General features: G+C 41.0%; 2 protein-coding genes across 7 annotated transcripts in view; one reads left to right on the top strand and one right to left on the bottom strand.

Moving 5' to 3' along the window:
- The first annotated feature begins 2,391 nt into the window (after positions 1-2,391).
- tmem106c (transmembrane protein 106C) lies at positions 2,392-7,392 on the top strand. Its single transcript, XM_086070144.1, has 8 exons — positions 2,392-2,530; positions 2,725-2,998; positions 4,930-4,993; positions 5,073-5,232; positions 5,810-5,950; positions 6,060-6,109; positions 6,428-6,481; positions 6,865-7,392. Exons 2-8 carry the CDS (start codon positions 2,773-2,775, stop codon positions 6,995-6,997), a joined length of 828 nt encoding a protein of 275 aa, XP_085926270.1. The 5' UTR covers positions 2,392-2,530; positions 2,725-2,772; the 3' UTR covers positions 6,998-7,392.
- Positions 7,393-7,460: 68 nt separating this feature from the next.
- The window catches only part of tns2a (tensin 2a), a 62,625-nt gene continuing 44,246 nt past the window's right edge, over positions 7,461-25,839 (bottom strand). For 3 of the 6 annotated variants that reach the window (XM_086070141.1, XM_086070142.1, XM_086070143.1), the window contains exons 6-28: positions 25,690-25,739; positions 25,222-25,405; positions 24,077-24,127; positions 23,861-23,983; positions 23,009-23,073; positions 21,702-21,785; positions 21,400-21,512; positions 20,865-20,925; positions 20,021-20,096; positions 19,519-19,648; positions 18,965-19,030; positions 17,983-18,099; positions 13,842-15,386; positions 13,583-13,748; positions 11,743-12,914; positions 11,146-11,277; positions 10,934-11,029; positions 10,769-10,846; positions 10,616-10,693; positions 10,248-10,416; positions 9,973-10,041; positions 9,710-9,739; positions 7,461-9,151 (exon numbers count right to left, since the gene is read on the bottom strand). In XM_086070141.1, the coding sequence (XP_085926267.1) occupies positions 9,013-9,151; positions 9,710-9,739; positions 9,973-10,041; positions 10,248-10,416; positions 10,616-10,693; positions 10,769-10,846; positions 10,934-11,029; positions 11,146-11,277; positions 11,743-12,914; positions 13,583-13,748; positions 13,842-15,386; positions 17,983-18,099; positions 18,965-19,030; positions 19,519-19,648; positions 20,021-20,096; positions 20,865-20,925; positions 21,400-21,512; positions 21,702-21,785; positions 23,009-23,073; positions 23,861-23,983; positions 24,077-24,127; positions 25,222-25,405; positions 25,690-25,739 (4,794 nt within the window). In that variant the 3' untranslated portion in view covers positions 7,461-9,012. The remainder of the gene's footprint in view (positions 9,152-9,709; positions 9,740-9,972; positions 10,042-10,247; positions 10,417-10,615; positions 10,694-10,768; positions 10,847-10,933; positions 11,030-11,145; positions 11,278-11,742; positions 12,915-13,582; positions 13,749-13,841; positions 15,387-17,982; positions 18,100-18,964; positions 19,031-19,518; positions 19,649-20,020; positions 20,097-20,864; positions 20,926-21,399; positions 21,513-21,701; positions 21,786-23,008; positions 23,074-23,860; positions 23,984-24,076; positions 24,128-25,221; positions 25,406-25,689; positions 25,740-25,839) is intronic. The other 3 variants (XM_086070137.1, XM_086070138.1, XM_086070139.1) reach the window with 3 other exon arrangements.

Below are 25,839 nucleotides of genomic sequence, written 5' to 3'. Positions count from 1 at the left end.
GTTTTAGAGGTTTCCCACGTTCAACACAGCTGATTCATAATGAATCTCATCAGCAAGCTCTGCAGGAGCCTGATAATTTATCCTGATCATTGAATCAGGTGTGTTGAAGTAAAGAAACCTCGGAAACATGCAGGACTTAGGCTACGTTCACACTGCAGGGCGTGATGCCCAATTTGGATTTTTTGTTAAATCCGATCTTTTTATGTGCTGTTCACATTACAAAAACAAACGCGTCCGTGATGCGACTCGCATGCGCAAAGAGCACACGTCGAGTGACGTACACCCAAAACAACAACGTCAAGTTGTGGTATTCACGGAAACGTTTTACCTCCAGGCAAGCGACTTTTGTCAGTGTCATATGCAAATTTAGCTGTACCAACGCATGCTACAGATTGGTGGACTGGTGAACTCATGCCATGAGATTTGTCTTCTGTAAAATACGTGTCTTAGCTCAGTAAAGATTGAGAAACACTGCAAAAAGTTGTAGTGCTTGTATCTACATCCTTACATGTTGCATAAGACTTCTGCTAAAATAGCCTTTAATGTATTGTTTTCAAGAACTAATAGTTGACACTTCAAACCGCAACAAAGGCTTTGAAGCCTGCTGCTCTCCTGACAAGTAGACAGTGTTCCACCACGGTCAGACAAGCCCGACAATGTTGCCCTTTAAGTGCACTAAATAACCACCGTGAAGGCTGTTTGTCCAGAGCTATAAAACACATTTCTATTTGTACTTTCCCTACATGCTTCACACTCTCTCTTTCTCGCATGCACAGACACACACGCTAACACACAGTGAAGAAAATACATTTGTCACGACAACTGAATTGTGTATGTGACCCTCTTTGACCAAAACTGCATACAATGGCAAATCAATTGAAATAAAATTTAGAGTTTAGCAGCACCATAAACTGTCATTGGAGTAGGCATGGGGGTGCCACTAGAAGAGACCAACTCAGGGGGCTAGCCACCCTAATCAGTACTTGTCCCAAGTCCGGATAATGCAAAGGGTTGGAGCCAGGAGCGGCATCCGTCCATAAAAACCTATGCCAAAGTTTCTTTAAAAAAAAGAAAAGAAGAAGGCAATCACAAATGGGGGAAAACCTGGGAAAAGTTACCTCACAATGTGTATGCACGTAAAACCTGTTTTGAAATAAGTTACTCATAGTTTGGTGATAAATACCTGACATCCATGCAAGTCCATATGAATGTATTACTATACAACAACAACAACAACAACAACAACAACAACAATAATAATAATAATAATAATAATAATAATAATAAAAGCCCAGAGCCGACATAGCATGTTTAAGATAATATTGTAATTAAAAGGTGAAATGATTCATATTATTTTAGGACATTATGAAAGGCTGTATGAGTTGGTCCTGCTGAATTTCTTTGCATACACTGCCCCCTTGTGCTGATGGACTAAAAGTGACAATCGTGATTGTGTCTAACTGATTGTACAGTAGGAGGCACTTCAGGTCCCATTTGTACATTTGTATTTATAAAACATTTAATTTAGGAAAGAACTGCATCATGTAAACTAAAAATGCCATTTTGTGCCACACTACAGGATGACGTATTCCTTCGTAAACCCAAAATGATGTCAACAGAGGACCCCTTGTGGTTTGTAGCCTACGAGTCGACCAAATGTGTTATTCAACTACAGTATGTAAGTATTTGTTCTCTGAGTCACACAACACGTTTATTAACCCTTATAATGCAATACAGTATGTAACATACATATATAATATATTGTATATATTGTATGTATATACGCTGACGAGAGACGATCCGTTTTGCATGTGGTCACATCTCGTTTGTACTACGTCGACCGGGTCATTCGATGATGTTAAAAAGTTAAAATGTGTATGCAGAATATGCAATAGTTTATCTAAATATGAAAACAATCATTCATTGTAATGTTTTCCCATTGTATTATTTATAATTAATTAAATTCTAATAAATTAACCAATTATTTAATAAAATAAAATGACTGTTAAATATTTAATACTCCAGGGACAGAAACATAAATGTCCCAATTTTGTTTATTGCCACATTTATGACTTTTGGGGAGTCAGTGACTAATCCATTGAATCTGATTGATTAGATGTTGAGCCTCAGCAAAGAGAATGAACTGGATTTATAAACAAACATATTGTAACCCTACTAATTTTCTGGCGAAAGACAACTCATCTTGATACAACAGCACATCTACAAAGACATTAACTGTACAATTTTATTTTAGTTTTCTTCCCCCGGGGTAAACCAGCCCCCAAATACGATACAAAAAAAATTAAAAAACGGTACCCAAGATGTTTTGGGACTTTTATATATAATGGGATGCACACCGTGTAAAACACATGAACATAAATTGACTTTGAATATTACGATACCGCCAAACAATGGATGACTGAGAATACCAAACGTTACGTAGTTCACGTGAAGGCAACGCGACAAAATGAAGTTGCTGGAGACGGAGCGAATGCTCCTCGTGCTACTGTGATGGAAACAAACTGAGAAGGTAGACCGTGCATTTTTAAAGTTCTCACCGGTGTAGTTAGGACACGATAGGTGGCTATTTATGTCCGTCCGTCTATTGTTATTGACTGCGCATTATTTCCTGGTAGTTGACAGTCCGTTAGCCGTAAAACAATACAACTTTAAAAGTTGTCGTTTATGCACAAATGACTGCCTCGTTGTCTCACCAACCTGCAGAGGAAGGGACAGAAACCAGGCAGTGACAGTGGAGGCAAGCCGTCTGCTATGGGGAGCGCGTTTTCTCGCTGGATCGGCAGCGGACTGTGGGTTCTGCGGAAGTGGACGAGGGGCTCCGGGCGGCCAGGTGACGAGACGCAGGTAGACTCAGATGACGACTCCTTGGACGGACTCGTCAGGAGGGAAGACATCGCCCAGTTTCCTTACGTAGAGTTCACCGGCAGAGACAGCATAACGTGTCCTGCGTGTCAAGGAAGTGGACGCATACCATCGGGTCAGTACAGCAGGTGGATTGCACATTAGCATTAGCATACGGTTAGCACCATCACGTAGGAACTACTTTCGCCATATCCCATAAGGAGTTGCCACACTACGTCGAGGAAACTTATATGTAGTTCTAGCTAGCGTCGAAGCTTCCTGTGTAATAAAAATAATAATAATAATACAGTAAAATAAAACCCCAAAAATCTCAAGTTAATGTTCATCAGCACCAATGTCTCTGAAAAGAGTTTGAAAAACGGACGAAAATGGTGGTTAAATAAAGTATGTCAATGTTGTAACACCGTCGTATATGGTTAAAGGATGACACATTTCAATGCGGTAACAGAATGCACATTATTTCAAGAGTGCAGTGCTATTGTCCACAGCTCGCGTCCACTCACTCCCACACTGACCGATCACTTAGGCCAACCTTCAATCCCCATCTTCAAAAAATATCACAGACATAATTATAACAAAGCAAATAAAGAGCAACTTTTAACATAATACAGCTATTGATAAGCATGCTTGGAAGTGCGTGACTTTGCCATCGCTACGATGTGCTAAGAATTTAGGACATTGATGTCAGATTGATGGTGGTTGGTAGATGACGTCAGATGTCAGGGAGCATCCAAAAATGATTTACTGTTTTAATCTTAAAACAATATAATGATTGTGATCAATTTTTGTTCAATGGAATGAAGCTGAGAGCTTGATGCCTCAAGTGTGGACTGAATTTTGAGGATGAGACACCACAAGATGGCCATGTGGTTAAGACCATCCCCAGACACACGGCTGTGGTGTCCTTGAGCAAGACACAAATTGCTTCGTCCTGAGCACCTAATGGCGCTTTTCCACCAGGACGGTGACGGTTCCACACCAAAGCGGCATTTTTTTGTCCCCGGATGTTTGCGTCTCCATGGGACTTTTTCGTGGCCGAGCGTTAACAATGGAACCGCTTTTTAGAACTATCTCGAAGGTAGTTCTGCAGTGCTGGTGTTGTACCGCAAACAGCACCCCTGACGTAAAATGCACCCCTAAAATGCAATTTGCCAAATTGCAAATATGCACTTAATGTTGATATGCTGTTTGGTAATTTTGTGCTATCCTTGAATGGTAATATTTATGCCAGCTATCTGGCATAGTATTTATGCCAGATAGATATTACTAATAGCTATCTGGCATAGCTATTACCATTCAAGGATAGCACAAAATTACCAAACAGCATATCAACGTAAAGTGCATATTTGCAATTTAGCACACGTGAATACTCATATTGGTACCCCCACCCCCTCTTTTTTTCTTTCTTCTTCTTTTTTATAATGTATTGTTTTTATTTTTTGGTGGAGATTTTATCTCCATTAATCCCCGTTTTCCCCGAGAACCGAACAAGGAGGGTGTTTCGTCGTTTTTTGGAGAATTTTTTGTTTTTGTTTGTTTATTTGCGTAATTAATCAAGGAGCAACTTGAATGATGTATGAGGAGGCGGAGGACAAATGCGTGCGCGCTCCCGCGAGGGGTTGCATTTTAGGACAGGGGTGCTGTTTGCGGCACAACACCGGTCGTCTGGGGCTGAGCTGGGCCGTGTCGTCACCTGTCATCTGATTGGCCAACAGCAACGCAGCCGTGGCACACGGCCATTTTCTGGTTTTAGACGAGAGAGGCAGAGGCGCCCTCCGGTCTTCGCCAAAGTCATAAAAATACAGTATATAGAATCAATCTATCATTTTAGGTTTATTTATGTTGCGTGGGAAATGGAGCAAGTTTTGCCATCATAAAAACTTGATGAAATGCACATTCATAACTGAGCTTACGTCATGTGTTTTGAAAGGCTCTACTGTTGTGATGCCACTTTTTGAGCTTTTATAACATAGCCATAGTAGAGTGGATTGTTGCAGGCGAAATGCTTAGTCAGCACGTTGCATGACTCCCTGTTCCTTCCAATAGCTCAAGTCAATGAACTGGTTGCATTGATCCCATATACTGACCAAAGGCTGCAACCTCAAAGAACGTAAGTCATCATCAGTGCACTACAATAGAGCATGTCACTTTTGTGTCCTACCCTAACGTACAAACCGTCATCGTCCCAGCAAACTCTACGTGGTCCTGTCCATCGTGCTGTGTCTCCTTGTGTTCGCGCTGGTGGCCTTCTTCCTCTTCCCGCGATCAGTGATTGTGGTGGATGATGGGGTACGCGCAGTGACCGTGCACTTCGACCCCGCAACCTGCAACGTCCAGATGAACTTAACGGTGTGTGTGATCCCTCGACCTGCAGCGCAGTCCACTACCTCACGTTTCAAGCATGTCAAATCACTCAAACAGTTCCCTGATGTCACATACACAAATGATCAAGCACAGCACACTTAACGTCCACAGTAGCTGAAATTACTCATTTTTGGGGAGGGTTCTGTTTCATGTGTATGTTGAGCCCCTGCTTACCCTGCCGCTCACTACGTATTACTAAAATTAGATTTACCATTACTTCAAATTAATACGCAATTGTCCCGCCTATTGCCTCAAAAACTTTAATGAATTTGAGAATGAACCTCTCGTCAGACGCAGACACTCGCGCTAATCAGTGCTAACACTGCAGCTCTGCTTACCTTTTAGTTAGTGGTAGAGAAACTGGGTGTCACTATTCGGGCAGATTTGTAAATTAGCCAGACTGTTCAGAAAACATGTTTTCAGAAATAGGCAGCGCACAAAGCATTTATTTGATTGCGTCATTTTACGCTTGGGCATCCCCAGCGACCAACTATTTGTATACAAATAATAAAAAGTCAGTGAAGTGTAACTCATTTGTACTCCCCTGCTATGTTCCCTCCAGAGCACACTGAACTTCAGCAATCCCAACTTCTTCTCAATGCTGGTGCAGAGTGTCAGCTGTCAGGTGCTCTACATGAAGAAGGTGATCGGTTCGCTTCAGCTCACCACAGCCACCACCATCTTACCACTTAGCGAGCGGCAGGTACGTCATTAGGGACGTCGTCATCACCGTGTCAACAAAAGTGGCGTTGAAAAACTCAGTGTCTGCTCCATTTTTTTGGGGTTTGATTTGCCTCTTCATTGTCGGACAGGTGAACTACACAGTCAGCGTGGAGATTGGCAACAGCGCACCGTATGTCTAGTAAGTGGCAAGTTGAGGGGAATTACAAGTATTTCATACTTTTTTTTTTTACAAATTAGCTAGATAAATGAAAAAATGTGGTCAATTTTACTGTAGGAGTATGTCGTGTAGATGCGTTAAAGAAATAGGGTCACCATCTTAAAGTGCACACATAATGGGAATTTTTTTTTTTAATCGATTGCATGCAAATGGGTCGCAGGAGTGCCTGCCCACTCGATCTGTAATTCAACAGACAAGTGTTGCTTCAAAGAGTGAAAACACACATGATGCTTTACTTTTACTTACTTAATTGAAGTGTCTCCTTTTGTGTCTTTTCAGCTCCTTCTGCACCATGCGCAGTATCAAGGTCCACAGCATCCTTGTCTTCATGCAGTACGTATGCCTTTATATTTATTTACATTCATTCTCCGGAATTTGCTTGCATCTGTTCAGTATTGCTGTGCTGTGAATGTTACTCTTTCTCTTAACCCACTTTCACTTCCAGGAAATAATACAATGGTGAACACAAAATCCATTCTGGAAAGCAGTTCAGCTTTCCATTTGTTTGTACTTAGAAAAAAAGAAAAGAAAAAAAAATATATATATATATATATATGGAAATTAAATTAATTGTCCGTCACCATCATGACAGGAAATTTTAAGTAACATTATCAACTCATATTTTTCCTCTTAAATAATGGTGCTTGTAAAGCCAGTGTTATTCGCTCCATGCTTTCTGCAAAACACTTTATTGAAGGGCCTGCCTGCGTTTTCAGAACCTCTGTGACAACCTCATACATGGTGCGAACATCCCAGAACAGCCTGGAAGCGTATCACTACGTTGACTGTGGCTCCAACACCACATACCAGCAGCACTGGCACACCTTCTCGGCCCGCAGTCAATTGTAGTTCCCACAGCAATGGCGAGGGATGGCACATTCGTTCTCTTGACTTGAGTGTTGGTCGAAGCTTGCACCTAATCTGGTTCCATGACCAATCTGCCTCTTGATTTGAGCAACTTTTCTAAACAAGGTGAACTGTTTTGGATGGCGTTATGAGCCAAACGCACTGGAAAATCTGTTTCTGCGGTTAGCAATTTCCCTTACCCTGCATGCTTGTTTAACTTGAATCAGGTTCTCTGTATAGATTACTAGGTGTCTCCATTGCGTTTTAAAGGGATGCTTTTTGTACGATTCTGCTTTGTCTAATACCTTTTAGCAGATGTTTGGGGGAAAAAAGACTTTGACGTGTTCTAAGGCAAAATAAGCATTAAAAGAAATGTGAATAAATACTAATAAAGTAAACTTTCTCTCTGGCCTTTTTTTCTGAATCCCCCACCACAACCTAAAATAATCAGTGACTCAAAAGTGTGTAAGGTACCACATCATTATCACTTTATTCTATTTTCCGAGTACAAAATAGCAGAATAAACTTTTCAAACAAAACAACTTTCCTTTTGTTATATCTCATACATGGTCCTATAGCTGCATGTGAAAATATATTACTACATAATATAAAGATGAACATGGAGAAATAATACAAAGACCACAATATATTATATTGCTGTAATAAACGCAGTGTTTTGTTTTTTTACGAAAGCAACGCACTGAAATAAATGCATAGCAGAGCTACGAAGAGCAGTAAGTTAAGTACAAAAATATAACTGGATAAAAAGCTTATTCATACAAGTGCTTCATCTTTGGTTAAGTACATTTTTGGCCTCCGTGTGACAATTACACTCAATACAATAACACTGTACGTACGTCCTCACGTCTCCTTTTCCCGTTTCACTTGCGTTACTTTAGTTAAGAGCGGACGTGACAACACTTGGTTGCCAAAATACTTTCAAACTGCCTCCGACAGGACACACGGTTAAAAAGTTGAACATTCCTATTTACGCTCTCAAACTTGTTCTCATCAACGGTCTATGAGTGGAGGGAATGTAGCAGGATTGTCGTTATTAATGATGGTGTGAGTTCATGTACATACGTGACACTAAACACAATCAGGTCTTTGGTCTTCTTTCGATTTATGATGCTAAAAAAAAACACCTAGTTCGCCTTTGCATGTTGTCTGTTTTCAGACAGTTGGTTCACTCAGTTTTCAACTTCAAATTAGTGTCAGCTGCGTTCATGGAGAAAAAACAAACAAATGTATATCAGTGCTATACTTAAAAATGTGCGTATTGAGAAAAAACAATCAGTATGCAGCATTATCCAAATTACAATAACTAGTTCTAGTTGTTTACATATAATGTTGCTATCCTTGCATGTACTGTACTATTTTTTAAATTTGTTTTTATCCTTGTATAGTAAATAAGTATGGATACCCTAAAGTGACATGGAGAGGAAAAAATTGAATTGAAATATGTTTCTAATTAGGATGAGAAAGTTTCTCGTCCTAATGGGAAACATTTAACTTTTTTTCCCTGCCATGTTACTTTAGGGGCTCTGTATAGTCAAATACCTTTTTATCAAACACGTTTTGTTTATCCAACACTGATCACATCGCCTGACCTACTTCATCATCTCCGGCTTTTGCAGGAACGTGGAGTCTTGAGAATTTTGTAATGACAGATTTTGGTGCGACCCTTTGAAACCAACATGTAGCAAAGCAGGTTATCAGGCCTGCTCTGCGTTACCAAGGTGAGCGCACCGACTTTTAACTTGGCGATGCGAGCCAGAAGCTGATCAAATAAAATGTATATTCTCGGGGCATTTGTGGCTTAAATGTTTTGGTCTTTTTGTAATAATTCTTGAGTTTTTTTGTTTTGTTTTTAGAATTGCAAGGCATGGCCATGTAGAGTCTGAATATACTTAATTTTGGCCTAAAAGAGTCACATAGCCTGCAGTCGAATTAGCTCCTAAACAGGTGAATCCTAACCCAGGCGTTAGGACCAAGCTCACGATGAACGCAGCTACTCCCTACCGACGCTGCGACAACATGACCTTGTTGATGAAGTTGACAATGGCAATGGCGGGTTGTTCTGGGTCCAGCTCGGCAAATAGGTGGCAGACGTTCTCCGCCAAGCTGCCTGGCTTCTTGGCTACGAATCCGAAAACTCTGAGGGGAGAGGATAACAAAGAGCAGGGACGGTAAGGGTTTTGGCCAGCAACGGTTTCAAACTCCTTTATCGCTCAGTGTTCAAATTGTGCTCATGTCATGTCTAAAAATGGACATGCAACTACTGCTATTCGTGACCCTTAAAAATATTGCCTCTGCAAGCTCATAGAAATAGCAATTGTCAAGCTTTAATAGCCACTTAGCAGAGCAAAAGCAGAAACTCCAAACTTCTACCATTAACAGCACAGGCACAATCTAACTCCTCCCTGACATATTTATTTGACTCTTAGTTACTACTTTCCTATTAGCCAAGGCTTTGGCGACGTCTTGTGATAATGCAGAAAGAGCACAAAAAGTCATGAATAGGGAAGCACAAATAGGAAGGGGATTGTTTCAGCAGGTGGCCCATATACAGTATATACCCCCGCATACTTGTGGTTTAGCACCCACGGATTCCCATATTCACTTATTTTCAACTTCACTTTTCTTACTTTTTTTCATTTATAAAGAAGCATACATGCTTTCTCACACCAGTAACCAAACAAACAGAACACTTACTTAGCAGTAGTGTTGTCTGAGTTAGTCCACCTATTCAAAGAGAAAGAAAGAGAGAGCAGGCTCAGGCAGCTGCAGCCAGCATGCTCACACACACACTCACACACTCATGCATAAAAGCGCTCCCAAATCCCACATTACACAAACAACCATGCGAGGATCACAGCAACAGACGCAGCCAAGTGATCCAGGGTGCACTCTGCGGATTTTCTGTTAGTTTCAGTTCCAACTGCAGCTAGACAAAAAACAATTTCTGGCTGGCCCACCTCCTGTCCTTGGGGTCAAGGCTACTGAAGGTTACGCTGTTCACTGCGTAATGTCTGCGGAAGAAAACCCTAGAAGAAGACAAAAGACAATATAGCTTACTTAACCTAACACACACACACACGTTTTAGTCGGCGTACCTGCATAGAGAACATGCAAACTCCACACAGAGATGTGTGACCAATGACAATTCATTCTTTATCTATCCCTTACCAGGTGGAATAACAATAATCCAAGCTAATATTAACGGCCGATATTCCTTTGTGATGTTCTGTACCTGCGCTGGCTGTCGGTCAACGTGATGCCCTGCGACGTCACCTTGAACTGGACTACGGTGGCAGAGGGACGCGGGTTACGAGCCAGTGTGGCGTCTGTTGCTTTGGCGATGGCCTGAGGGCCAGTCAGAGACTCCGTTTCCACAGAGTTCAGGTAGAGGACGTTACAGGCTGAGGGACGAGAAGCAGCATGAGCGAAAACTCAGCAGACGGATGCATGGATGGATAATATAGTGATAAAATTTGCAGGGGATAGGGACTAATAAATAATATTAACACAAAAGTTATAGTTGCTCATATTTGTACTTCCTGTAGGCATCATGGCCATGTTTCCATTACTTCTAGTTTATGTAGAGGTCAATGAACTCACCTGCTCCTTGTTTGAGCAGGTCAGCGGCAGTACTGACGTTACTAACAGGCTGAACCTCAGGCACATCTCCTACCAGATCTGACAACACAAGCAGAGCACAAATTAAGTAAGCAATACATGTGATTGATGCATTCAATATGAAGGAGTGCTGACCTTTTTCAAGGATCTTCAGAGCACAGGGCAAAGAGATGGGTGTGATGGAGTGTTGGTAGACTAATGCAGACAGACTCCCTACAGATGCACATTAAAACAGCTCGTGTTAATCCGTCACCTAGTCTTGAAAGTATTTTCCCTTGAGACACACGATGATTGGCCTACCAAAGTAGGGCTCGTTCTGGCAGCCTTTAATCTTGACTCCTCGAGGGCCTGTTTCTATGAGGAAGTGCCTCACCAAATGTTCCAGAGGGTCGCCTACTGTTGCAACAGAGAAATGCTGTCAACATTACTTACCAACGCCGCTGACCACAATATTAGGTTTACTGAGCACAATACAAAGAGGAGATAATGCTATAAAGTACACATTTGTTTACCTTTGCTGCTGTGCTGGGTGACATTAGGAGGAGGTGTGGCCACCTTCAGTGCCAGGCCATAAGCCCCTTGGAAGGAATTACTATCCCTGATCAGAAAGGTCCCAGGCTCTCGTTCCTTCAAAGCAACTATTGCTAAGATCAAACAAAACCAATATGTTAGAGGATTTTTATATAATCACCCAATTAGCTCTGCAACTGTGTGAGCTAACTATTCTGAATTCTAATTTACAGGTAGCTTGGGCGAAGATTCGCCATTTCCATGTGATTGCTGGATTCCCGCCAAGTACAAAGAAGTTCTACCACAACCATGTGAAAGCCAAAAGGTAAGCAGAGCTGCTGTATTTGCCAATATTAGCATTAGCTCACAGCGTTATCTTCCGATAACCGACATACACTCAAATGTGTAATAGTAAAAAATGATAATTTGGTGAAGTCCGAAGTATAGCTGGAGGGCATGTATGAGCCGCAATGTGTCAGCTGAATGTGCCGCATGCACTAATCCGCATACTGATTGGGTACTATGTGTAAAAGTGCTGCTCAATTGGAATGTCTCATCAACACACCTGAAGGACGGTTAATAATATAATATATAATAACCTTGCTCTCTGGAGATGCCTGGCTTATACCAGAACCTCGAACTGTCCTGGACAAACTTCACACTGACTCTGTTTCCATTCTCAGGCTCCTCGGACCCAACATCACTTTGGTTCTCAGAGGGTGCAATTTCCCCCACAGTTGGCGAGAAGGTGACATGGTGCTGATGCTGAGTGTTGCTGGAGTGGCTCACGGCTGGTTTCAGAACCTCCGCTTCATCAGTGGGTGAGCCGGGTTGAGCGTGGCGTTTCTCCGGTAGAGGCGGTTGTGGGTGGGGAAGCGGGATGGAGATGGTAGAGTAGTTGGAGACGGATATTTGATGAAGCTGTGGGGGGTGAGCAATGTAGCAGTGCCTCTTGTTGATGTCTATAGCTGGATTGTGCTCCATCCCCGGGTAAGGGTGTTGAGGGGGGCCGTGCTGGACAGGAATGTGGTTGTGATGGTGGAGGTCAGAGCCGCTCATCATCAACTTCCTACCCAGAGTGGCAAAGCCAGGAACGGGGCTATCTGAAACGGGGGATCCCTCCATACTGTTTGACGCCACCTGGATTGAAGACGATGCAGGGGTTGGGCTTGTTGGGTAACTTGTAGAATTGTTGGTAGGTTTGGGGGTTTCTGGGTGAGAACCCCTGGTTGGAGAAGAACATCCATTGACCTGCGGTGAGGGAGCTGATACCGAGCTGGTGGTCTGGGTCTGGCTCGGAGGGTGACAAACTGCCTGAGTTGACGAGGAAGGCACGGCCGCAGCCTCAGACGGATGGGGGGTTTGCAGGCTGGGATGTTGGGGAGGGTGGGCTGGCGCAGGTGAGGTATGAAGAGCCGATAAAGAGCAGTGGAGGTGTCCCTGGCTTGACGCGGTTGTCGTCACAGAGTCCAAACAAGTGTGTGTTGATGATGGTGCATCATGGTTACAGTGATGCTGCGGGCTGGTTGTTGCAGGGGACGGAAGAGTTGGTGCAGTGCAGTGGTTGTTTGAGTCTGTTTGAGTGAGTGATCTTGTGTTTGACGTTTGGCTTTTCATTGGTGAGGATGACGAGTTCGTGCTGCTTCTTGGGATTTCCGTGGACTCCTGGATGACCTTACCGGAAGAGTAATGCCTATCCTGGGGCTGCGACACCTCGTGGTCACTGCTGATGGCCGTTTTCCGGATCTCGTACTCTCGCCCTGGACTGGGACTAAAATCATAAATATTCAAGTTGGACATTATTTTAAACATAAGTTACATCAACTGTTGTAGCGAGACATTACAACAACACAAACTGGCGCCGAAAACGGGCCTTCCCCAGCACTGTTTCCACAATTTTGGAATCATACATTTGTGTAAAATTTCTTAGTAAGGGAAAACTGGAATCCAGAATAAATTAAGGAACATGTTCCAAATCCACTAAGGATATTGTCATTGGCAAAGGTTTGTCTCTATACAATTTCTGTATCGTTAAGAGTGTTTTTCTCAAAGGACATTGGAATTATATTTTGGTGTGAGCCTATGTACCAAAATTGGAGCAAAAGAATTCACCCGGGAGGTTCAGAATCTGTTATTATGTGGAATCAAGTTTCATCTGGATCCAATCCAGACAACACATTTGGAAGCTATTTAAACTTAACATGGGAAATCCTGCAATCATGATGGTTGATGAAAAGGGGCTTCCCCAAACAGTTCCCGCAAAGTTGGAAGGAGAAGCGTGAAAGTAATGTGATGAAATATTAGTAATAGTTGTAAGAACAGACAGTGTTATATCAAGTTTATCAGAGAGCTTATTGTTATATGAGTAACTCTGGATTTTAAACTTTACACTGTTTTGGGTTTCGTCATGACAGGAACTCTATTAAATTAGGGGAATACCTTTCTGGCGTCCGTAGAGGACTGCTGGTATGGACGGGAGTGGATGGCCCAGACATGTCTGACGGAGTGGAGCACGCACCATGGCCCTCTCTGTGGCCCCTTTTAAAGGAACCGTTGGTAATGTGGTCCCTCCAGCCCACACTTTCACCCGAGGTACGAATGCCGTCTGGAAAATGACATTAATAATTCAGGAAATTCCCCAGTGGCAACACATAAAAAGTAAAGAATGTGAATGAATAGCGTTGTGTCCGTGTCTCACCAGTGTGTGAGTCAGAGCTGTATGATTGTTGTGTGTCTGGATGGTGACGGTTGTGGCTGTGATTGTGCTCAGCTGACCCGTTGCTACGACTACAGGGCCCCATCATAGAGGATGCAGGTGGCAACGGGGAAGTGGACTCTGAAGTGGACTGGTACCCTGAGGCATACCCCCTGCTCTCAGACGGTGACGGCTGGTAAGGTGAGCAGTGGCACACCTGCCGGGGTGTTTGGTAGCCGCTGCTACTACTGCTGTACTTGAGGTCAAGGTGCGAATGAGCGTGACACCGTGACGCCTCTGGATAGGCAGGGTGACATGATGGCAGGGGGTCAAAGGTGAAGGCAGGGAGATTGTGACCCTGTGGTGCATAGGAGGCCATGGTGTCCTTCCTGTGCCAATAATCCGCCTCTCTCTCCCTCTCCCACTGGAGCTCCGCCTCTCTGTCTCGCTCCCATGTGAGGGAAAACTCTCGGCCACGCCTCTCCCAATGGCTCTCTGATCCCCCTCGGGCTAATTCAGCCTCCCTGGCTCTTCGAAGCCCCGTCTCCCTCTGTTGAAGCTCTGTCTCTTTGTCCCAGTGGTAGCCGTTGCCCCGATCAAGCCTCATGCTGTGATAGGCTGCCGATGTTTCTTCTCTCCTGATGCTGCAGTCCCTGCAAGAGCAGCCAGGGGGCGGCAGACCATCTATTAGCATTACCTCGTGATAGGGAGGGGTGGTGGAGGACTTGGGATGGTGAGGGTGGTGGTGGTTGTGAGACAGAGGAGGAAGGTGGTAGGGACCGTAATCATCCTCTCGGCAGCAGAGGCGAGCTGGTGCAGACAGAGGATAGTGAGGATGGTTGTGGGGGTCAAGCAAAGGGTAGGGGCAGAGATGACGTGCTGAGGTAGCTTCCGAGCAGGAGCGGTGCAGGCAGTGTTGCTGATTGCCCTGGCGATCCCACACCAGGTCTGGTGGTGGGAGAGATTGGTGGGGGTTTGGACTATAGTGCTGGCATAGATCCATGTGCGAGGGAGGAGCAGCTGAGTTGGGGATCGGAGAAGGAGTCGCCCCGTGGTGCCCATTGGTACCAGGTGCTCCATCAAGGCAGTAACCGTTTGGCATTAGAAGGGTGCGGTCGCATCCGGGTTCTGCACAGCGCTGAGAGCGGTATCCATCTCGGCAGGAACAGGACCGGCTGAGCCTCAGCGTCCCGGTGCGTTCCGAAGGTGACGAATCGCCGTCATCCAAGATGGCTGTCTCTCGCTCTGGATTCCTGCTTCCCTCTATGCCTCCAAGAAGACGCTCAAGCTCCTCACGTTCTTGCCTGGTCGGAGGCGGTGGACGTAATGTTTCCTCATGGTGGTCAGGATGGATGGATAATTGATGAAAAGGGCTAGAATGTGCAGAAAGGGCGGAGTCTGAGCGTTGAGGGAGGAATTGATCAGGTCTATCCTCTGTTCCAGGGCTGCTGCCATTGGTTGAAGAAAGAGAACCAGAACCTGGGCCCCGACGCTTCTTTATTTGCGCATAGAGACTGCCATCAAGAGGACCTCTTGTGTGGGCAATATCTGGGACAAAAAAAACAAAAAAACAACACTTGTTTATATAAACACTACTTATAAAAACTCAAGAATATTGGACTTTTCTGTGAAATTTCATGATGATCATAAAGGCAATGCATATTTCCATTTTCCAACTGATACATTTCCTGGTTCGTATAGAAATGGTATTTCAACAGTCCTCTTCTTCATGCTATATATATATATATATATATATATATATATATATATATATATATTATTTTTTTTTTTTTTTTTTTTTTTTTTTTTGACATCACAAGACAACACCAACACACCTTGACATTGCAAGGCATAAAAAAGAATGTTCTGAAACGGAAATGGCCAATGAGTTCAGAGTGTCACAGAATGTCATCATTCGGTTGCAACAGAGAGATACACTGAACAGTTAGTTAGACATGTGCCTTCAAAAGTTTAGAGAAGGTTACATTTTGTTTGCCTCTAAGAGTTATTGTGCATTTTAGGTTCATCCTGAAGTTTCACCCTAAAGCTCAATCTACTTAACTTTTTGTGAGCCATGTATGCAGTATAGCATAGGATGTCCTTGGATGACAAATGGGTTGAAAAATGCTTGTAAGAAAAAAAAAATTCTATATAGAATGATTCTCAAACATAGAACAAAAGATGCAGAGTCTAGGTACAAAAAATATAAAAATAAGCTTGTATCCATCCTGAGAAGACAAAAAAAATGATTACTTAACCAAATTACTAGAGAAAAATAAAAGTAGTACAAAAAATACCTGGGGTATAATAAACAAAGTCTTGAATAAAGGCAAGACAAAACCAGTCTTTCCAAACAATTTTATTAAGGACCACTTGGTAATTTATGATAAGGAGAAAATTGCAAACCAATTCAATTGCCCCAAGGTTATCACAAAATATACCCGACGAAAATATCAATTATGGAATCATACCAAATAACGTAAACAGTATTTTTCTTGAGGCCGTACATAAGCTAGTGAAATTTTGAGCGACTATATAGATATGAATGTCGCTGATAAAACAAATCATAGACGTGATTATAGAGCCTTTCACGTAAAAATATATACAATGTATTACAAGTAATAGAGAATGAGTTGAAGAATTTTATGAAATGGTTCAATGCTAACAGACTATCTATAAACATTAGTAAAACTAGATTTATGATTTTCAGTTGTAGATATATGGATGTTGAAGCAACACTGACTGTGCAAGGCATTGAACTGGAAAGGACTCATGAAATTAAGTTTCTAGGTATCATTATTGATGAACATTTAACATGGAAAGCGCATATAGAATATGTCAAATCTAAGGTGTCACAAACCGTAGCCGTGTTACACAAGGTCAAAGAATCATTGAACATAAATGCTTTGTTATTGTTTTATAATTCATTGATTTTTCCATACCTGAGCTATTGCATTGAAGTGTGGAGGTGTGCAGCCAAAACCTACACTGAATCCATCTTTCTTTTACAGAAACGTGCTATTCGTGTTGTTTGCGGTTGTGGATACAGAGACCACACTAACATTATTTATACAACTAAAAACTTTAACATTTATTGAATTGATGGAGTTTAACTGCCTTAAAATATTGTACAAAGCCAAAGTTAATGTACAAACAAAATTTATAAAAAGGGAAAGTGAGTAGAAATTAAGAGGAACAGACATTTTTTCCAAACCTAAACATAAAACAAAACAAAAAGAACAATGTATTTCAACTCAAGGTGTCAGTTTGTGGAACAATCTGGATTGTAAAACACATTCTTCTCAGTCTATTTGTATTATTTTTTAAAGCATAAAAGCACAATTACTGCAAAAATATATATAGCACAAGGACACACAGTTGAATTATTTTAAATTATCTTGTAACACTGAACGCGTCTTGACCGCTCGTTGAATGAATTAAATAAACTTGATTGATTGATGGATGGATGGATGGATTGTTAGTTATGCATTTAGATTCCCCCCCCCCCTCTCTCACATTAGAATGGAATTACACTGTGATATTTTAGGTGTGTTGTTCTTAAATTCCATTCCATGCAGTAAATATTGATAAAAGTCTGAACTAATGATTTAAGTGAAATAAGATCCATGACATGTCTACTCTTACTGTACATTTGGAATGGTGCTGTTCCACTGTTGTGAAGAAATTTAAACTTGTAATTTTATACCTTGATATTAGCTGTAATGACAAAGATGCACATATACATAGAATAACCCCATTTATAACATTATTTGGATAATACTGTTCATGCATTAGCACAGAGTTGAGAAAACCTAGTCCTAACATCAGTAAAATGGCATAAGATCACTGAAATTTCTGAAAAATCAAAAATAAATTCCAGTCAGCATTGCATGACCGGCAGCGAGCTGACAAACACTCCTTGTTCCACCCTGCAGACTGCGCCACAAAAAAATGTGCACAATACAACTTCAAAACCAGCCCAGATTTTTTGAAAAATTAGACAATTAGCCAGTCTTCTCAAAACCATGCTTAATCAGCATAATATGCTCATTTTAACATCCTATAAATTTACAATAATTATTAAATTTAATGTCTTACACTATTATAGAAATCAAAATGGCATTCAAATAGGATGACATTTTACCCTCAAGGCTGTCCTGGTATCGCTGGTTGAAGTTTTCGTAGGAATCCCAGCGAACTACAGGGTCAGCAGTGTTGTAATCGACCGTGACAGCTGGGTCATTTCTGTGGTATTCACGACCTGTGAAGAGACGTAACATTTGGGGTTAAACAGTTGTTTTGACAGAATACATTTTGCCACATGCAGTAAGTCATTATTGAAAAGTGGCAGATGAGAAGAGTGGAAAGTACATCATCTCAGTAGTACTTCCCTAGTTTATCGAAAGTTCTCTAAGATTCCGAAGTTAGTGATTTGGTTGTTTATAAAGAGGAGTGGTCATATCAAGATACATTGCAGACCATTGAATAAAACACTACCAAATGGCATCCTCCGTTGCTGTCCTTTGTTGTTCCTGGGTTACATTGCCTTTGCTATTTATTTATCTACACCTTCTTAGAATAATCGTATAGATCTTTTTTTTCAGATTTTTCAGGAAAAACAATTTGTTTTAGCTATTTGCATCATGAAGAGATGATTTAGGCAAAAACGATATTTTCTGCAAAAATATGACTTAGGCAATTGTTTTAAGAGGGTGACGATATGGTAATTATTTATGCAGCAATAACCATCCCGACTAAATGCACCGCAATATGAAAACCAGTTCTAGTTTACCATTCCAGATGTTACCATGAAGAGCTGAATTTAACTGTCCCACCTGGATTATATGTGTTCAAGTGGAAGAAAATAGCATGCAACAATGACAACAGATGGGGTAATAATTGAGCATGAAGAGGAACTTTTGATATGGTCTGGTCTGGGAAGGTCAGCTATTTTTATTTATTTTTGGTCTGCTGAGCTTGACGAGATCCTGTGCACGTAACTAATGCTTTAATAATATTATTTTACAAAAATATTTGAGGTTCCCGTTTGGCTTTGACATTGATTTGTCTTGTGATTCTGAGTCTCGATGAACAGAAAAGATTATCACGGTAATGAGTGCACCAACCTTTGATCTTCTCAGGTCCAGTGGAAAAGACAAACTCCACTGTGGCATCCGATGGAAAACGTTCATCTTGAATAGAAAGAGGAAACGCATACATAACTGCTAAGTTAGATCCATAAAGGCCATGAGGATTAGCTATTCAGATCATTGACATTATATCAGCAATTCAGTAGACTGAATCTCCTCATGATACCCACAATGTTGACTGTAGGCTGTAATTCAATTAGTATTTATTAGTACAGACTAATATCTTCCACAGATGTGTTCTCGGTTACATAAAACCACAAAGGTGTACTTAAGTACATTTGTGACGCTTCATTAACAATATCTTAGGGTCTACCATGACCACCAAACAATTCCTCAGTTTCACACATTTTGTATTCCATGCAGGACAAAACAACCGCCTTGTTTTTTTGGGTGTATTTCAGTCATGTTCAAGGGTCTGACTGAATTTAAGCAAAAGGTTTGGGAATAATATTTGTTTTTTTTAAGTTTATGAACCCTGATATCAGTAACAGTTTCTGATAGTTTGCACCTCTCATTTACATTGAACGTACCTGTACAGGCTTCGTCCAGTTCTCCTTTGCCAAACCACAGCTGGGCTCCATGGATGGTGCAAGTGTGGAACTGAAGCCTGAACACATTGTCTCTGTCAGCACTTTGGGCTCGTCTGTGGTAACATTTGACCTGCAGGGAGCAGCAGAGAGTGAGGCTGAAGCATAAAAGTGCAGTACTGTATGTACATGGTTAAAAATGTAACCACACTTACCCAATAGAGACAAAGCGCACATCTTGAGGATAAATCTACTTTATGCCTGATGATTGAGTAGTAAACAATTTCCTAATGACTCCAAAATAACTTCCAAAACAGTTTTTAGATGGGCGTACATTATTGCATGACTCAAGGAAGAACTAATTAAGTCTGGGGTGGTCTGTTTAGATCTCAACTACTTTTTTTATACAACGGAATGCCCTATTTAGTCAATGTTTGTTTTGGCTAATGTCACAATATCAACCTGATCTGGGCTTCTCTGTCATTTCCTTTCAGTGTGAACTCACCATGATGTCACCTTTAAGCAGTAGTGCTGGTTCGATGGACACGCACAGTCTCCTTCCCCCGCTTCCTTGAAGGTCACTGTAGACCAAACAGAGAGCACAACTCATGACTAAAGATACGAGATGGATTTGCAGTTATATGTGCCAAGCAACTGATCTTTAAATTAATCGGCACCATGTTTTTTTTTTTTATAATACAGATCCTTTTGAACTAAACTCAACTTTATGTAAAGCGCTTCAAAACAACCATTTCTGATCAAAGTGGAGCAAAAATTATGAAGTAAAAATCAGCCATAGAATAATAGACACAAATACAGCAGACACTATAAATGCTACGCTTATTCTTAAGAAAAAAATAAAATAAAAAAATAAAAATAAATGCTACACTTCAAATAGATTAGATCTTTTTTAAATAATGGTAAATGGGCTGAGCTTATTTAGAGATTTCTACCCAAAGAGCAAATGGTACAGTAAATTGCTGCTAGACACTTACTTTACTATATTCATAGAAATGAACATTGGAAGAAGTAAAAACAATATGACATAACATCTACTGAATCTGGTAGGCCACTGCCACAAAAAAAAACCACGTTTATTTAGAAAATGCTGATTTTTATTGGATTGACTATAATTCTGATCCTGTTTCAACAAGGAAATGCAGTGACATTTAAAAACCCTGCTCAGTCAATTATTTGTTAATTAAATTTGTGAGGGCCCCAAACAATATTGAAAGGACAAGGAGAGCCAGCAGCAAGATAGATAGCGTAAAAGTGACAATTACTGCTGATATTAACGGTAGAGAGAACTGTAGTCATGCACATTCTTTTTTTTTTGCCAAGTTACTCACTATATGCCTGAAGTGTAGACCAACTGCATTGACTGGTAGATCTTCAGGAAGGGGTAGTAACCTGTAGAGACATTTAGACAGATGGAGCACTAACATTCCTCATGAAATCAGAGGAATGTGCTGACTGCCATCTTCCATCCTGATGGAGTCCATCATCAGATTAAAGATAAACACACTCATGTTTGTGTGGGTGGAGTGCTGAATGTGACCAACTATGACAGTGTAAGTGGTTAACATTGCTGGGAATCAGCAGGGAGGCCTATTTAGGCATCAGTCCCCCACACCACGTGCCACCACTGTGCATTTTGTTGCACTGTATGGATCTGACAAACTCAGACCATAACATGACAATGACATTTATTCAAGCAAGACTTTCTATGAGACGTTTCTGTGATATGTCCAGATACACAAAGACCCATTTGTGAGATTACAGTTTACTGGTGTTCGGCCTGTAAGAGACCCTGGCTCACAATCTCTCCTTTCATAGTTGTAGCGGTGTTATCAATTAAATTAACCGGTGCAAGTAAACACGAACCTCCTTCCCCTTGGAAGTTGGGAAGTGATGGGATGAGAACTTGGTGGAGGAAGAGTGGGCTGCTGTTCATCTTGATGGCTCCTGACAGAAGACCCCCAAAGTAATAGATATACCTGAGAGAGATGGAAAACATAGTTGCATGAATGAAAGAGCTCATTGTCGACAATTATTTATCAATGTACAGGGATGAGCCAATAAGCAAATAGAATAGAATAGAAATAGAGAGAGGCTCAACCAAATCTGACCACCGTCATCCCTTCCTGCTTCACCCCCAACCTTCTCTCTGATTCCACATGGCCTACCTGTTTTGGGATGGCTGGAGGGAAGTGGACAGCTTATCTTCACAGAACTTCCTCATGGCAAGGGTACTAAGAGCCTGGTCCGCCCTGTACCGAAATGCAAGCACACACACATGCGCTTTCAGCAGAAAATTTCCATGATGGGTCTCACACCAGACACTCTTCATGCCAGAAATGACATGGAGAGGATACAGCTGGCACTGGCCACAGGATTCCAGTGTTCCTGTGCTAAAGCCAAAGGGCTTAATTTATCCAACTTCTCAGGAAGGTCAGAATGGAAATTGAGGAAAGGATTACATGCATGAGTCACCTACGAATTGTTATTTATCATTAAAGTTATGGGTTATTTTTCCAATTGTATGACGATTATCAATGCTAAAATGAGTATCGGAAACTGTCTTTACAGTCAATCCACATTTTTAAAAGCAGCAGTTTCACTTTTGACAAAGCTATCCTCATTTGGGTCACAGGGGAGCTGGAGTCTATCCCATCTAACTTTGGCCGAGAGGAGGAGTACACCCTGGACTGGTTGCCAGACATTGCAGGCCACATATAGAGAAATAACAACATAACAACAGGGTTATTATAGTTCATGAAAATTAATGAAATAACTTAAACTACAATTTAAAATTTTCATTAGCGAAATTTACTTTTATAAAACTTTTATAAAATGGATAAAACTCCTTTGTTTTTGTGTTTCTTAATTCATATCATAAATGAAATTTTGGGGTTCATTTTAAATGTATTTATTTCGGTATTGCTGTACATCTGTACAGAAGAAGGAAAGTTGTTTGAGAATTGTAGCTTACTTTACTTGTGACATAATAATAAGTGAGCTCGTCAAACACTATGAAAAACTAATACTAATTTAATTTAATACTACATTTTTGACAAATAAAAACAAATATAAAATAACAAACGTGCTCTAAAAACTATTTAAATTTTAAAAACTATAATGAAAAACACAAAACTATTATAACTGACCCACACCTATGGAAAATTTAGTCCACACAGGGAGGCCAAGATTTAAACCAATCCTCAGACACTGGGGACAGTTACATAAAAAAAAAAAAAATTCACCAACATGAATCTGATTTTATTTTGTGCAATATGTTGAAATGTGAAATGTGACTTTAATGCATGCAATCAAAGTCCATACATTTTTTAAATGTAAATCCAACAGACTATTTATTTCAGTGGAACTGGGAAGCTGCCATTGTAATGGCTGGGCCACCTTGCAGGCAACATTTTTTTTTTTAAGTTTGATCAAATACAAAGCAAAATTGATGCTTGAAGTTTAGAACTCTCACCCAGCTGAGATCTTGCTGTAGTGCATGTAGGCTGCAATGATCACTCCTGTTTTGCCTTTGTTACCCTGCAGGACGAAAAGATTTATAACATCTTCAATAATACATTTGATAAGTTTTGTTCATATGATTTGGGGTTTAAGAGATTTGACAGTTTTTAGCAAGCAATCACACTCATACTAGAATGACTATGCTCAAATGATTAAGCTCCCCCCCCCCCCCCCCGCCATGATTTTCTATCCCAAACATCCTGAAGCATTCCAAGAACATTCCAGCATCAAATTCCTAATGTGACCCCTCCAGATAGCAGGAAGGAGGCTCACAAATTAAAGCTTGTTAGGCAGAGTACGCTGCTCAGTGAAGGGCTCTTCATCGCCCCAAGAACTTGTTTACTCGGGTCTGAAAGGTGAATTACAGCCGGGACCGAATTACATGTGGCTCTGGAGCGTCAACACACCACAGACGTGGTCTGGGTTCAGGATTTAAATTCTCCCTGACCAAAACCATTAACATCCAGTCAAGCCGCTTAGTGCTTGGTCACCCTTGCTGTCTGCTCGTCTCTGGGAAGCAGTGGAAAAGTTACCATTTCTCTACTCAAATGTTACAATCTTTACATGCTGGTACCAGTATGCACAGGATTGACATCAAGATGTTCGATTGTGTCCAACTTCCTGGCTACAACTTTGCATATATCAACCACACTTATTTGTAAGTATGTTGAAGGACCTTTTTCATAGATGCTTTGAACCTACGTTGATTTTTTTCAGCTGTATTTTCAAACATCAGAGTCTTTACAGCCCTGGGAAATATCTAAAACATCTGTCTGAAAAAGCTAGTGAACCCACGAACTCTGACCTTGCAGTGCAGGACCACCACGTGCTGAGGATCAGAGGTCAGCCATGTCTCCATGGCCTTACATATGGCGCAGATTTTATCCAACGGCGGGGCATGGAGGTCGGGCCAGCCAAAGTCGTGAACCTGTTGTTGGACGCAGACAGAGGAAAGCATCATGTGATAAGAGGAGATTTCAAGAATGGTTGATGTTATGAGAAATGCAGCACGTATTGCTACCTTTGGATTTAGTCGGCTCATATCATGGCGCCTTTCGGAGAGATTGAGGAGCTGAAACAGAAAAATGGATCTTGATTGAACAGTGTGATAATATGCTCTCTAACATACTGTGGGATTGAGAATGCTATTACTTGTTCTTTTTGGTCACATTATTTAGCTCGATTTGAGCAAAATAAATAAATAAATAAATAAATACATTAAAAAATATATATATAAAATTATTAATTATTTTTATATATATATATATATAAATATATATATTTTTTATTATTATTATTATTTATTTTTTATTTTTTGGGGGGTCAAATCAAGCTAAACAATGTGACCAAAAGAACAAGTAATAGCATTCTGTATGAGCATGGGATGGGCAACTGGCAGCCCATCAACCACATTCTGAGTGGCCCCTTGATTAATTTTCACACAAAAAAATAAAAAACAATATATTATTTTTTTTAACACTAAAAATTCATTAAAAAAAACAACAAAAACAAAAAACCCCGCTCATAAGATAATACACAAAACATTTTTAAATAATACTGGGGGGGGGGGGGGGGATCAGCAAATATGCGAATGCATAGGTGCCGAACAACGAGTATGCAGGGGTTGACTTTAGTTTTAAGTTGTGATATCATCACTCACCACTAGATGGCAGGCATGGTTTAGTTGTGCTTACATCGGGTCTTATACGAGTACCTATTGTATGTGAGTAGGCCTAATACTTTTTTGTGGCTTTAGAATGATATGCAGGACAAACAATACCACAATAATATTAAAATTTGTTGAGTTGATTGCTGTTCAGCAGTTTTGTGCCAAATTACAGTATGTGGTTATTTTGTTCCAACCCTTTAGGTTAGAGTAGTAGATATTTTATACATGCATTAAGAAATGTGAAAAATTAAATATATTAAGAGCACATATTTTTCACATATTTCATCCAAATTTAGTTAGAAAGTGTGTGGTCCTATGTGGCCCCCAAGTAGCACTGATGAAAAAATGTGGCCACCTCCAGCATTTAAGTTGCCCAACCCTGATGTATATTAGAGGTCATTATATTGTGCAAGTACCTAAAGTCATGCTCAGTGTGTATATTATACGATATGCATAAAAAAGAAACATTCATCATTTGCCTGCTGCACTTTCCTCACCAGAAACTTGTCTTGATGCTTGGACTTGAGCATGGCGGCCACCTCCTTCAGGTTGAGGCGGTACCGCTGCTCTTCCAACTTGGGTGGGAAGAAGACAGAGATGATTCTCTCCGTGATGTAGGTGAGGTCAAAGTCATAGTGGCGCTCCATCACTCGCTCCATCACGCGGTCCACACTGAAGCTCCTGCGAAAGGTGGGATTGAGATTACTGAAAGTTGTGTATGGCACTTTGGAATCAGCATGTCCATTTATAAATTAATGATGATCACCAAAGTGAGCTAAGAAAAGCAACATGTGCTTAAATCAAAGCCTTTATAATGCAGGAGAGGACCCTTTGAGAGAAAAAGAGGTCAGTAATTAAAGTAAAGTGCAAGACACAAGCAGAAAAAAGCCCAGACAAAGATTCCTCTCTTTGGAGGAAAAAACTAATAGGCTTGGTCGTAAATGAAAGAATGAGATGACCTTTACCTTGGCAGCGTGTTTCTTTGCTTGGTGTAAGTCAAAGACTTGGTGGAGCCCTGTAGAGAGAATACAATTAGAACATACAATGAGAAAAAAAAAAGCAACTGCCGTTTCCTAAGAAATGGAAACTGGAAGTGATAGATGCTGTTGTCAAGC

The sequence above is a fragment of the Leptonotus elevatus genome, chromosome 2 (genome assembly GCF_054856555.1).
Source record: "Leptonotus elevatus isolate MCC_2025b chromosome 2, RoL_Lele_1.0, whole genome shotgun sequence".
Lineage (NCBI taxonomy): Eukaryota > Metazoa > Chordata > Actinopteri > Syngnathiformes > Syngnathidae > Leptonotus > Leptonotus elevatus.
Note: the sequence above shows the minus strand (reverse complement) of the source record. Positions and strands in the feature narration are given on the sequence as shown.

Excerpts from the sequence above, each read along its gene's own strand:
- tmem106c (XM_086070144.1), top strand. The coding sequence starts at position 2,773 with ATGGGGAGCGCGTTTTCTCGCTGGATCGGCAGCGGACTGTGGGTTCTG. Across the intron at positions 2,999-4,929 it reads AAGTGGACGCATACCATCGG|CTCAAGTCAATGAACTGGTT; the intron begins GTCAGTACAGCA and ends TCCTTCCAATAG. Across the intron at positions 6,110-6,427 it reads AACAGCGCACCGTATGTCTA|CTCCTTCTGCACCATGCGCA; the intron begins GTAAGTGGCAAG and ends GTGTCTTTTCAG.